We start from the raw sequence: 12,760 nt of genomic DNA, 5'->3' as shown, positions 1-12,760 counted from the left end.
GTTTCTTCGATACCCCCTGAGTCGCCAGTGGTTGTGGTACCCGATCTACCAGTAGTTGCAACACCTGAACTATCTGTAGCTGCTACAGCACCCGGACTTCCAACTGCAATCCATGATCTTCCTGCTGCTGTGGTTCCTAAACTCCCTGCCACATTTGAGACTCCTCAAGTCTCTGCTGCAAATCTTGAGGTTGCTATAGCTACTGTGATTCCTGAAGCTACTGCTAATTCTGATGCTCCCGATGCCCAGATTTCTACTTCCTTCGCAGCTGTGCTCGCTGCAGCAGAATCCTCTGCTACACAACCTGATCCCTCAGCACCTTCTCTTCCTGAACCTACATCCGCCATGCTAACTATTGCAGGGTCAGCGAAGGGTTTTCCTTTTAAGACTACTGCTCCAGTTGTTTCTGCTGGTGTATCTATAGCACTAAGACTGCCAGACTCTACTCTACCAGTCTCAGGTGCGTTCCAGCCCGCTGGCTCTCTCATGACACCCACACACCCAGTTGCTACCGCCTTGATACTCTCTACAGCCATTCAAGACTCTCACCTTGCAACCCGTTTCTGGTGCTTCATGTTTTGCCTTTTTGGAGTAAGACTCTTGTACGTTGTGACAGACATTCTTCCTATAGGTCGGTCTTCAGGGAACCTGGAGAGGGGCCTGGAGAGGGCCCTGGAGAGGGGCATACTGTCATGCCTGCGCCATGGGCGCATCCATTTACACTCAATTTGGACTATATGTTTATCTTTTATTTATAACAGACTCTTGGATCTATCTATATTTACTTTGGAAACTTTATTTCCCATTTGCGAGACTTTGCTGCTTAATTATTATTTTCAACAAACTACGCATACCATAATGCACCTGGCTACAAGCATTGATTCCTGGCTGTTCCTATTGGTTATCAATGGAACTACACCCCCCAGAAGCCCTAGAGACTTGCCCTGCTTCCACCAGCCCAGGAACAGAAAGGGAGGTGGCCGATTGCCTGCAGGTGTATTTAGCCAGGTGCAACCAATTAGCCTGCCTCTGTGCTGGGCTAGGCAGTATAAAGGCTGCTGCCTGCAAGTGGCTCGGCCTCTTGCATCTGAGAGTTGTTCCTCCACCTTTTGCATCTTTCTACGGATCTTGTATGCTGCTTACCTTCACTCCTGCTTGGACCCTGCCTTGTTGCTTGCTCCACCCTGCTGCCTCCAGCCATAGCCTTCCAGGCTCCCTGCCTCACAGCCCTGATCCTCTGGGCTCTCCACACTGCAGCTGATCACGCTCTGCTGCCTTCCAGTCTCTGCCCTTGCCCTGCCGGGCTCTCCACATTGCAGTGGATCACGCTCTGCTGCCTTCCAGCCTTCGCCCTTGCCCTGCCGGGCTCTCCACACTGCAGCGGATCACGCTCTGCTGCCTTCCAGCCTTCGCCCTTGCCCTGCCGGGCTCTCCACATTACAGCGGATCACGCTCTGCTGCCTTCCAGCCTTCGCCCTTGCCCTGCCGGGCTCTCTACATTACAGCGGATCACGCTCTGCTGTCTTCCAGTCTCCGCCCTTGCCCTGCCGGGCTCTCCACATTACAGCGGATCACGCTCTGCTGCCTTCCAGCCTTCGCCCTTGCCCTGCCGGGCTCTCCACATTGCAGCCGATCACGCTCTGCTGCCTTCCAGCCTCCGCCCTTTCCCTGCCGGGCTCTCCACATTGCAGCCGATCACGCTCTGCTGCCTTCCAGCCTCCGCCCTTGCCCTGCGTACCCTCTACATTGCAGCTGATCACGCTCTGCTGCTTTCCTGCCTCAGCCCTTGTCCTCTGGGCTCCCTGCCCTGCAGCCTGCCTCACTCCGGCTGCCTTCAGCCCTTGTCCTCTGGGGCTCCCTGCTCTGCAGCCTACCTCTCTCTGGCTACCTACAGCCCTTGTCCTCTGGGCCTTCCTACTTTGCAGCTTATCCCGCTTCGCTGCCTACTACCTACCTTTTCCGCTGGGTTCTCGGCCTAGAAGCTCTCTACAGTCCTCTGCTACCTTCTACGTTCATCGGCCCTGTCCCTCAGGGTTCACTCCTTACTGCCCGGCCCTTATGGGATCCTTGCCGTGCAGTCTGCTTTACTCTGCTGCCCTAAGCCCTTTTCCTCTGGGCGTTCTACCTTACAGTCCTACCCCTGTGGGCTTACTCATTGCTTTCCTGCTCCTCTGAGCTCTCAACCTTGTTCCTTACTGTCCTCTGCTATCCTATCCTGTTACACGACTTTCCTTTCATTTCCTTCTGCTAGTTTGCTATCACCTCATTTACTGGATTTGTCTGTAGTATCTTCTCTTGTACTGTTTGTAGATCCTTTTGTACAGAGCTTGTCTGTTGGTTCCCATCAGTCAACCTCTGCTCCTTCCCTTGTCCTGTTTCTACATTACAGACACCCAGAGCTGCTGTTCCAAGTCATGAGCAATCAGCGTGGGCCTCTGTTATAGCAAACTGTGCAGAAGGCTAGAGTATTTCCAAGGTTCGTGGAATACTCTTTTCCTATATCTGCATACACCCCAATAGGGTATTCATTCTGTATCTTTTCCCTTGCTACTCTTGCTTACTCTTCGTTCTCTTTCCTTTCCACTGTGTGTGTTCTTATCTGTCCACTTTATTTGGCACAACCACCCAAACCCTTTCTGGGTGTCCTGTGCCACTCTTAATAGAGTGCCACTCCTGACAAAATCAGATTTTAGTTAAAGTAACTGTGGGAGGTTGTTGGACATTGTAAAACTCACACCATAAATCTGACATCATTTTCCTGAAATCCAACCAGCTGAGAGCGAGGCGGAGACTATCACCCTTGTCCAGTCCCGTTTTTAGTGGCGTGTTTTGTTAACCCTGCCCCAGTGATATACTTTGATGATGTCACTAAGCATTATAAATAAGAGTCAATGACAAGAGTCTAGAGGCACACACTCTTCCTGATTTTCCTGCGCCAGCGTCCTGTTCCTGTTTCATCCATCCAGACTCCAGCTCCCAACTACAAGGCCAAAGCATTGCTGATCCTACTCCAGAGCCCACTGCAAAACCCAAGCATTGCTGATCCTGCTCCAGCAAGGCCTAAATTCTAAAAAACCCAATAAAATTCCCAAATAACCAAAGGAGAAAGCTGTGGTGTTTTGGGGAAGCATCCTGATCCCACTAACTGCATCCAGAGGTACCTGTGCCATCCAGCTGACCTGTAGTATTCAGTTACCAGGTTTGCCAGTCCAGAAGTGCTACCCGGTGACCAGATCTGCCCAGCTGTTTGCCAGGCGCTCTGCCGTGCAGTGCCCAGAACCGTTGACTGTACAAAATCCAAAAACTAAAAAGTGGACTGTGAGTATCAATTGCCACCCCATCTAAACCCATAGCCTATCTTGTCTTTGTCCTCATCCCACTCTTTAAGTCATCTTATCCTTATCCCGATAACTTGTTCAAACTGTCAGAATCATTCTTGCAACCCTGCCCTTGATTGCTAGTGTTAGTGACACGTTTCTTTTCATTTCTGTCTTGCATAGGTCCTAAATCGATATTGGGTTTAAATACATTAATCTTCCCTTAAGAAAAGGGGTACATGAAGGGTTACAACTGCAGCGTAACTTTTATATTCACGGGTGGTGTTCCTCTTTTCTTAGCCATTAAATCTAGTTTAAGTAAGATTTGCCTTTCAATTTTAAAACCGATACCTCTTTTCACTGCATTATTTTCCTAAAAACGAACCTCACTCTACCTTCCATATCTCACTCGATTTACCAGCTAGATACCTAATTTCACTTCCATATTGTACCTGTGATCTATAGTTACACCCCAACCAAATAAAACGCACTCCACAATTACTGTATTTCACCCATTGTTATTAAAAACCGTTTGGGTAATTTTAGGCGGTAATTGCAAAGTTTGCAAAGTTTCCAATGTGTCATTTTGCTGCAATCTGTTTTAACCCTGCCACTCACTTTCAAACTGTATGCTTTTTGTAATCCATTCCTTCTGATTGTTAGTGTATTTGCATTGTGGCTTTAGTAAGGAATTATATTTGCTTCCAGGTTTTTAGCACACATTCATTATTTATTTGTCCATTTCTGAGTGTCATTTTATAACATTGCAAGAGTTTAAAATCCGTTTTCCTCTCTTATTTGTGGAGGGAAGGTCAGATTTTAATTCTGTTTCCTCTTTGTCATTCCTGATTACCGGCTGCTTCTGTTTATCCACTCAGAATTGATTATTTTTAGGTTGAGGGAACAGTGCATGGGGAAATTCTAACTTAAGTGCTATCTGACCTAAACCACAAGTGCTCCTATTCTGCTGTGCTGTGTATATGTTCCACTAGTAAGTTAAACCCAGTGCATTGCTCACATTCTCATTGTTATTATCACCCCACTGGTGATTGCTGCCCCATATTAAAAAGTGTATGATTTCTCTTAATTTTTAAATAAATGCTGTATTTTACCAACCAGACTGGTGCATGATCCATTGTGACCCGGGGTATTTCAAAAGGGGGTATGCTATGAGTGGTGTACCATCCCAATATTGAATCAAAATAAAAAGATAAGCATTTCAGTCGTGTGCTGCATACTAGGCCGAGACCAAGGTGTGCGTCGCCTGATTGAAATCCTTAACAAAATTTAACTGCTAAAAGTAACACATAACTTGCCATGGAAGATGAACACTCAACATTACAGGCAGAATCGGTTACATTTACAAAAACAAATCAGCAATATGATTAATGATCTAAAAGATGGATGGCCATTTCCAGGATTTCAGATTCTTTCTGAGCGTCAGAAAATCAGTGTTCACCTGAAGATACTTCGGAAGAGCATTCCCAGCTGACATAGCTTTTTCCGGAAAAAGATCTCTTCAAGGAGAAGGTGGACTTGAGCTTTGCAACTTCCACATGAAGAAACTCTCGACTCCTGAGGCCCCTTGAGCCAACAGAGATTGTTCTTCCCCAGCCAGTCAAACAAGAGTTGACCAGTGAATTGCCCTGTATGTAATGGATAGCAATTTAAAGCTAATTCTGGACTCTAAAGGTAGCCAGTATAAGTCAATTAGAATCAGTGTCACATGGTCAAATTTCCGTGCTCCTACCAAAGGTCGGGATGCAGCACTGACTACTGCTTTTAACGGTGCCAGCGAGGACAGTGGGGCTCCTCATAAAATAGCATTTTCGTAATCTATATGGGATAAGACAAGATATTGCACTAGGATACGGAAATGATGAGTTATGACAAAAGGTTTTACAGACCACAGTGCAAGAAGGTGAACATTTTCTCATTTCACTATGGCATCTATATGTGGTGTCAAAGTGAGTTGGGAGACTAACAAAAATCCCAGTGATTTAACTTGCTGGGAAAAAGCCAGATTATAAGCCTGAGCTATTGGCCTGTAGAAACCTATTTATGGAAATTGCTTAATTAGCAGATCAAGACACAAGAAGAAATTATGTCTTGTCCTGAGTTTAAACATTTTTTTTCGAAATCCAAGATTCTATTTCAGCTAGGCAATTTCCAATGCATATATCTGACGGAATTCTGAGATATAATTGAGTGTCGTCAGCATACTGGTGCATGTCTATATGAAATGTCACAATAAAGTTCCCCAAAGGCTGCATATAGAGGTCGAATAGTACAGGTGCAAGAATTGAGATTTGGGGAACCCCAAAAGTGGTGCTGACAGGCCCAAAATGAATCTGAGCCAGTACCACCAACTACTGCATGGTATTCAGAAAGGATCAAACCATTGCAACACAAGGCCTCCAATTCCCATTCGCTGCTCTAGAGTATCAAGTAGGTTGTTTTGATCAATGGTGTTAAATGCAGAAGCCAAGTCCAATAGGACAAGCAAACAAGAACCACTGACACCCACAATTGGATACACGTCATAAAAGATGTGTAGTGTTGCAGTTTCTGTACTACATCCTGAAGCAAAACATGATTGGAGCAGGCTCAGAGGTTCTGAATGGAGACCACTTCATCAGCTGGTGATATAAAATATTCTCAATGAATTTACCTACAAATGTCAGGGCGGCAATTGGTTGATAATTGGTCATGTCTTAGATATCCAGGTTAACCTTTTATTAACAAAGGGAGGATAGCTCAGGGGCAACACACTCGCCTTGGAAGCAAAACGACTCTGAGCAGCACATGTTCAATCCCGGGACCGAACTTAGAAACCTCTGGGTATTAAGCGCGTTATAAATAACCAATCATATCAATCATAAAGGAGTCACGTGACCGACGTTCAGAGTCCGTGAAGCAGCCCAACTCAAGAGATAAATGAACCAGATGTTTGTGATATGGAAGAAAGATTGAGAAATGTTCTTTTATCTTAGATGCTGGGCAAACATCTTCACAGAAAAATGTGGCTATGATCTTTCTCATCAGAGTCTTAACTTTGATATCATCAGGAAGTATAACTGAATCCCAATAACAGTTTGCTTAACAGCTGAGCCTGCATGATCTTGAGAATAGTTTGGGAATTTAATTCCGAAATGTTAGAATGTTCTCTGAGAAGAACAAAGCACATTTTCAACATTCCGCTATGACATTACCTGTTTGTAGCATTGGAAGGGGGTTCTTCATTACTTTAACCAGGGCAAAAAATGCCCTTGGTTGATATGCTGCAGATTCGAAACCAAGATTGTAATAAGAATGTTTGGCATCTACTATTTTATGTGCATATTCCAGATAAAATCATTGTAACTGTTTTTTTGGTTTTTTTCAACAGAGGTGGCAAACCACCACCTCTGTTCGAGGCAACAGGTTGATTTTGTATTACCATTTAACATCTCAGAGAACAAGAAGGCTGATATTTTTGGTCCGCAGAGGTTTCAGCTGAATTGGGGCAATAACAACTATACAACTATTCAAATTCAAATCATAGCTAAACTTCCTGAACACCTCATCGATCCTCCCTGTCCCTTTGTTACCAATGTTCACCTTTTCCAAGAACATAGTCAGCGATGTTTGATTGATTAACTTTAGATCACGTTTCTTCGCTTGTCATTGAGACACAATTTTCATTTTCATCAAAGAAAATGCCAAGAGGGAATGGTCTGACCAAATAACTTGTTTATAATATTTAATTTGATTTCCAAGGGGCTGATGATCCAGTCTAAAATATTTTCCTTATTATCCGTGGGAAACCAACAATTTTGTTGGAGATCACTCGTTTCTAGGAACAATGCTAATGAATGACAATGAATCCTATTTAGGACATATATACATTGGTCATTCGAGATAGTAAAAGTTCTCACAGCCAACACAGAGCTCTTAAGTTTCACCATGCGTTCGAAAGTCATCCAGTCCTGTGTTTTCTTAGGATTCTGGGACGTGTAGTTTCCTAAATTTAAAATGGGAAACAAAATACGGTAAGTCCCAAAATACAAAGGGAAAGCAACTGGAATTAATGATCTCACGTAAGGCATGGCAAAACCTAAGAGCTCTGCTAATATAGCTGCCAAGTGGCCCCCCATGTCAAGCGTGACACCTTCAGCAGTTCAGGTATACGCATTGCATGCTGGATTTTGTAATTTTATTTTGCTAATTTAAAATATGGGCCTACAAGTACCTGCATGTATTTTAACTTACAAGGATATTTTTAACAGATATTACATACAAGTCCGTTTTCCGAGTCATCTTCAGGCCCAAAAAACCTTGGTGGGAGTTAATCAAGTTGTTAATTTCCAAATGAAAGTTCAGGGTAAACATGTGGACTTATCATCTTGAAGACACACGTGAGAATCCTTTTATTTGGGTGAGATCTTAAAGTCGTGTAGTACGTCTCTTAAGAACTTAAGAAGTGGTGTTTGTAATTTCATAACCTTCATGTCACATCCAAACTTTCACTAAGAAAACAAGTGTCTTTTTTCACTGCATCTATTATGTCATGAATTAATACATTCAAAAAAATATTCAGAAACAAACAATTACCTGCAATCCCCACAACGGTAAACTTCTGTTCACGAATATAATTGGAGACCTGTTGAGTACAGACATCGTGTGAGAATTCATACAATCATTACATAGTCTTTCAAAACCAGATGCATTTCAGAAACAGTTACGAGATTGGTTTAATAACACATTGCACACTGCAAGCCGTCATCCTCCACAAAGCACACAAAGGATGGTTTGTTGTCAGGAAACCACGACCCTGAACAGTGGTACAGAGAGCTATCTCACATGTCTTAAAATTTACAAACAAACATGTCCCAACACGTTGTCAACATCGGATGTCTAAACCAGAACCACACAGTGAGTGTAAAGTTGTGTAAGAACACGTCGGTAGTGACTTATATAAACCGAGGTTCTATTTGAGCTAAATACGTAATGGGCAATGCTTTTAAACTTTTTAGCACAACTTTCAGAAAATCAATTGGCTGGGTGAAAGACTGACCAATGATATGAATGAGTCGAGGAAATGTTACTCTTACGCTGCATCTCTTTTGGCTTCGAACCAGAAATATATCAAATATGGTCCTTCATCTGCTATCACTTGCCAGAGGCATAAGGCTGACGTGGTCTGGACAGCATGAGGGATGGTGTGACGAAATCTCTACTGCTTTGCAGGAGTATAAAGATTAGCAGTAGTTAAACCGCCTGGTCAGCCCTCACACTCCTACAAACCAATGGTGATCCCGATCATGAAGGTAAAATAGAAGCAGCCAAAAGAAATACCTCCTTCGCAATTTGTGGTTACGAGGTAAGGCTCTACTCTCAGAAGGGGTGTGTTCATTAATCCAGTAGTGACACAAACAGCAAAGTATAACAGTCGAAAATAAAGGAATGTCCAATCCCGGTTCTATCAAAATATATAGACTTGAATTAAACACACACGGACAAATAACTATTAAAAACACTATCAACGCCCACCCCTGCAAGAGAGAACACGAAATCTATAAAGATAGAAAGATGCAGCACTCTGGGTAATGAAAACAGGGTGAAAAAGGCAGCAAGCAACCAATGAATTTAAAAGGATATGTTGTTCAGTGGAGAAGATGCAAATGTCACCTAAACAGTCTCTAAGACCCAACGATGGACCAGTGGGCAGTTATGGCTCACTAATACCTTTCTTCTGTTCTTAGGCAGTTCATCAGTACCTAACTGTGTTTTGAGCTGTGCTGGGGTGCAGGTCAAACCAAGTTCAGGTATGGCAAGTCGCCTTGGTCTTACAGTGAACAGGCATCTAGTTGGTTTGAATCGGGAGCTCGATGCAGTTAGAATTTAGTGTCCGGGTCATATTGATGGCTCACTGGTTTTGTCTCGGGAGTCGAGGTGGATTCAGAAGTGGATAACTGCTGGTAAGTGTCAGCATGTGACATGATGCACTTGTTGTTTGAGTCAAGGTCTGTCGATTCGATGCAGTGACCTTAGTACTCTGATGCAGGGTTCGAAGAGGCAGCGGTTTGAGTTTGGTTCACAGCAGAGAGCAGGCTGTTGGAGCCAAAAAGGTGAAGGGTTCCACTTGGTATGATGTGACAGTGAGCTAGTTCAACAGATGGAATTACCCAAATAATTATTTTAATTAATACAAATAGAAAAAGCTAGGAATTCTACACCTTTGTCAGGTGGCAAATCCTCACAGAGAGTATGAAGGAAGCTTCACGAGTGGAAAGTGACAGAGCAAGTATACACATTAAAGAGGGCACCTATTCCCTGAGATGAGAAGTAAAACTAAGAAATAAAGAACATGTGCATGCACATAAAGCGTCTTTGAGAATGTTTACTGTGCATTGATGTCCATTGATTAACTTCCTCACAATTGTAAAGAGGAAGTGGTCTACGTAGGAGAGCTGGAAACAGGATTTGCTAGAGAGGTGCACTAAAATCAGGAACCAACATGAAGATGAGAAAGACATGTTTCTAGCATGCCCCACAGGGTAGCACGACAACTGCATTATTGACAATGATGGTTACGTCAGACGGACAATGGAGCACCAGCTTCAATGGATACCTAGAAGCGCAGGGGTAGAGGACTCAAACACCAGCCATAGAGCAGACTCTATATCGAGGGGAAGGTTTATGGAACAAGATCCTGTTGGAGAAGAACCCATTGGGGAAGAAACCAAACAGTGTCAACGTATCGGAGAAGGTATGAAGAGAAAGTAAAGAGTGTCATAATGAGGATTTTGACAAAGGAAAATGTGCACCACCTAAAATTCTACTACATGAGGCAAGGGGCAGCAACAACAATGGAGAAGAGTCTGACATGTCTCAGAAAGCTTCCACTAATCTGTAACATTGGAAATGCAACTAACAACGACTGAGAAACAAAATACTGATACGTTACAGGAACCATCATATACAAGAGAACTGATATAACATAGTGATCCAATTCAGGAAGACTCAATAACACCGAGCTTCAAGGAAAAAGTAAAACAGTAAAACACAGAAAGGACAGTCGAGCAGAAAAACATGCCACTGCTGGGGGTGAGGTGTGGAAGAGAGAACAGCTATACTCATATTTACAATGGCCATTCAATGACAGAATCATTAACAGACAATGTATGTCTTTACAAACTGCAAAACCACCTCACCCCAGCCCAACAAACAACCATGACTAAAGTGCTAACTTTGGCATGGCCGGGAAAGACATTTTTCTTCCAGCACACTGGCGGTGAATAGGGGGTGGCAGGCAGATCCAACATCTCCAAGAGGTTCAAGCACAGATAATAGACCTTCTGTTGAAATGTACAGATATCGACCACACAAGGCCCTCCCAGTGGTAAACCGGTCAATTGGATGAGATTTATATAGAAGTAAATGTTTAGCACAATTGATACGAATGTAGGTTTGTACCAGGCTACTAATGCAATAGTACACAGGCACAATTGTGCAATATTACATGAGTTTAATACAGCTTATCAGGCTTATAGGGCTAATAGGGCTACAAGCAAGTCACCCAGGCTTACTCTGCAAGGTCACTAAATGGATGCGTACACACACACTACAACAGCTTGCTTGTTTTTTTGGTAACCTGATACCTCATGATATCCTTTAACTTCAATGAATTCAGAACTAGAGAAAATTAACAAAGTGGAATGGTGAAGACATCACAACTTTACACAGTGAGTTCCTAATCACAGCCCTCCAAGCACACAGGAATCTACCTAATTGGCAAAGTGACATCTCTTTACATTATTCCGAAAACCAGTCAAATTATTGCATTTTCACATAGTGTAATGCATTACTAACATGTTATGGGCATACAGCACTAACAACACATCTCTTTTGGTTCTTCACTAGTGTGCTGGCAAACACTGGTGAAGGGATAGACCCCATATGCAATGGCAGAGATGCAATGCAGACCCCAAATTTGTATTCAATTAGACAAGGGCCTCCAACTTCACCCACCACACACGCACATGTTCTAAACCAAAGACTCACATCTGCTCATATCACTTCTAGGTCTAACATGCATCGAGAACTATCATCTGAGCGACATAAACAAGCACCCAACCAACGCAACTATCAGAGGCATTGCTAGGGTGGGCTGAAGTCAGATGTTTAGTGCTCGCTCTCTATGCTGCTGTGTTATGCATTTGATCACACGATTTTTAAATCCATATCAGTTTGCAACTCATGAATTAAATGAATGAATTGGGGCTGTTTTACGGCAGCAGACATGTCCGTGATGGAAATGACTGCATGAGAAATGAACGTTATACATACATTTTCGTACATTTCTCATGTGGACATCCCTAGAAAAACAACCTCAAATCCATACCATCAATAACCCCTGCCCACACCCCCACCCCCACCCACACCCCCAACACACCCCCACTCTCCTACTTATCTTTCATCACGACGTGCTGTGTCCCTGCAATGCTGGTTCCCTTTCACTTCCGTGATCAGGAACCGGCGCCACAGGGTCCTTTTTTTTCTTCTTTTGACTGGGTCAGCTGCAGTGGTGTCCCCAGAACCACCGCTCACTATACTCTATAGTATAGTGAGCGGGGTGTTGCGGGGGACACTGCTGCAGCCTTTTTTATTGGTCGGGTCAGCTGCAGCATTTGTTTTACCTACCCAACCAAAAGACCGAATATACATACCACAGTCGAATTTTTGGTGGTTCAAACTTTCTCCGGTATGTATATTAGGTCTTTTTGGTGTGATAGGTACATTGGATTCAGTAATTTTGGCTGAATCCAAATGAATGTGTATGTAATGTCAGACCACACTACTCCATAACCCCTAACCACTTCAAGACTGCAGTCCGACAGCCCTGATGCTACAAGGCTACATCTGTGAAGGTCAATGGTTTAGAAAGGAATAGTAATAAAAATAGAAGCAGTACGCATATTAGCTTTGCTTTCAGAAAACTGTAGAGTAACCCCCAACGCTCACAACAGAAAAAATACAACCCACTGGGGAAAAAGGCTGAGCACACCTCTTGCAAGGAGAACAAGGTTTATTCTCAAAAATTACAAGTACTTGCCAGCAACTCTACTGCCATGTAACGCTCTGACAAAAACAGCATGAGCAATGGGTTTTAAGGTTACACAGCATCACGAATGACATACATCACATAGGTTACAAATCCAGGTAGCTATTTGGTGTGACCCTAGGAATTGTGTGATCGGACAGGAAAAAGGTCTGACAAAAAGTCTGAAAATGCATACCACCAAGGGTCCGAACAACAGTTCGAACCTTTGGTGGCATGCATTGTAGGTAAAAAAATGGAGGCTTGGGGGGTGTCCCCCGCAACACCCTGCTCACTATACTGTGTGGTATAGTGAGCGGGGTGTTGCGGTGGACAGCCGCATAGCACACCTGAGAAAAAA

General features: G+C 43.6%; 1 protein-coding gene across 1 annotated transcript in view; it reads right to left on the bottom strand.

The window, feature by feature from the left end:
• KCNT2 (potassium sodium-activated channel subfamily T member 2) overlaps positions 1-12,760 on the bottom strand; it is a 2,640,974-nt gene that overhangs the window by 1,607,869 nt on the left and 1,020,345 nt on the right. The window contains exon 5 of the mRNA XM_069641505.1: positions 7,911-7,959. Coding sequence (XP_069497606.1) covers positions 7,911-7,959 — 49 coding nt within the window. The remainder of the gene's footprint in view (positions 1-7,910; positions 7,960-12,760) is intronic.

This window comes from Ambystoma mexicanum, chromosome 1q (genome assembly GCF_040938575.1).
Source record: "Ambystoma mexicanum isolate Mex_15411 chromosome 1q, UKY_AmexF1_1, whole genome shotgun sequence".
Lineage (NCBI taxonomy): Eukaryota > Metazoa > Chordata > Amphibia > Caudata > Ambystomatidae > Ambystoma > Ambystoma mexicanum.
Note: the sequence above shows the minus strand (reverse complement) of the source record. Positions and strands in the feature narration are given on the sequence as shown.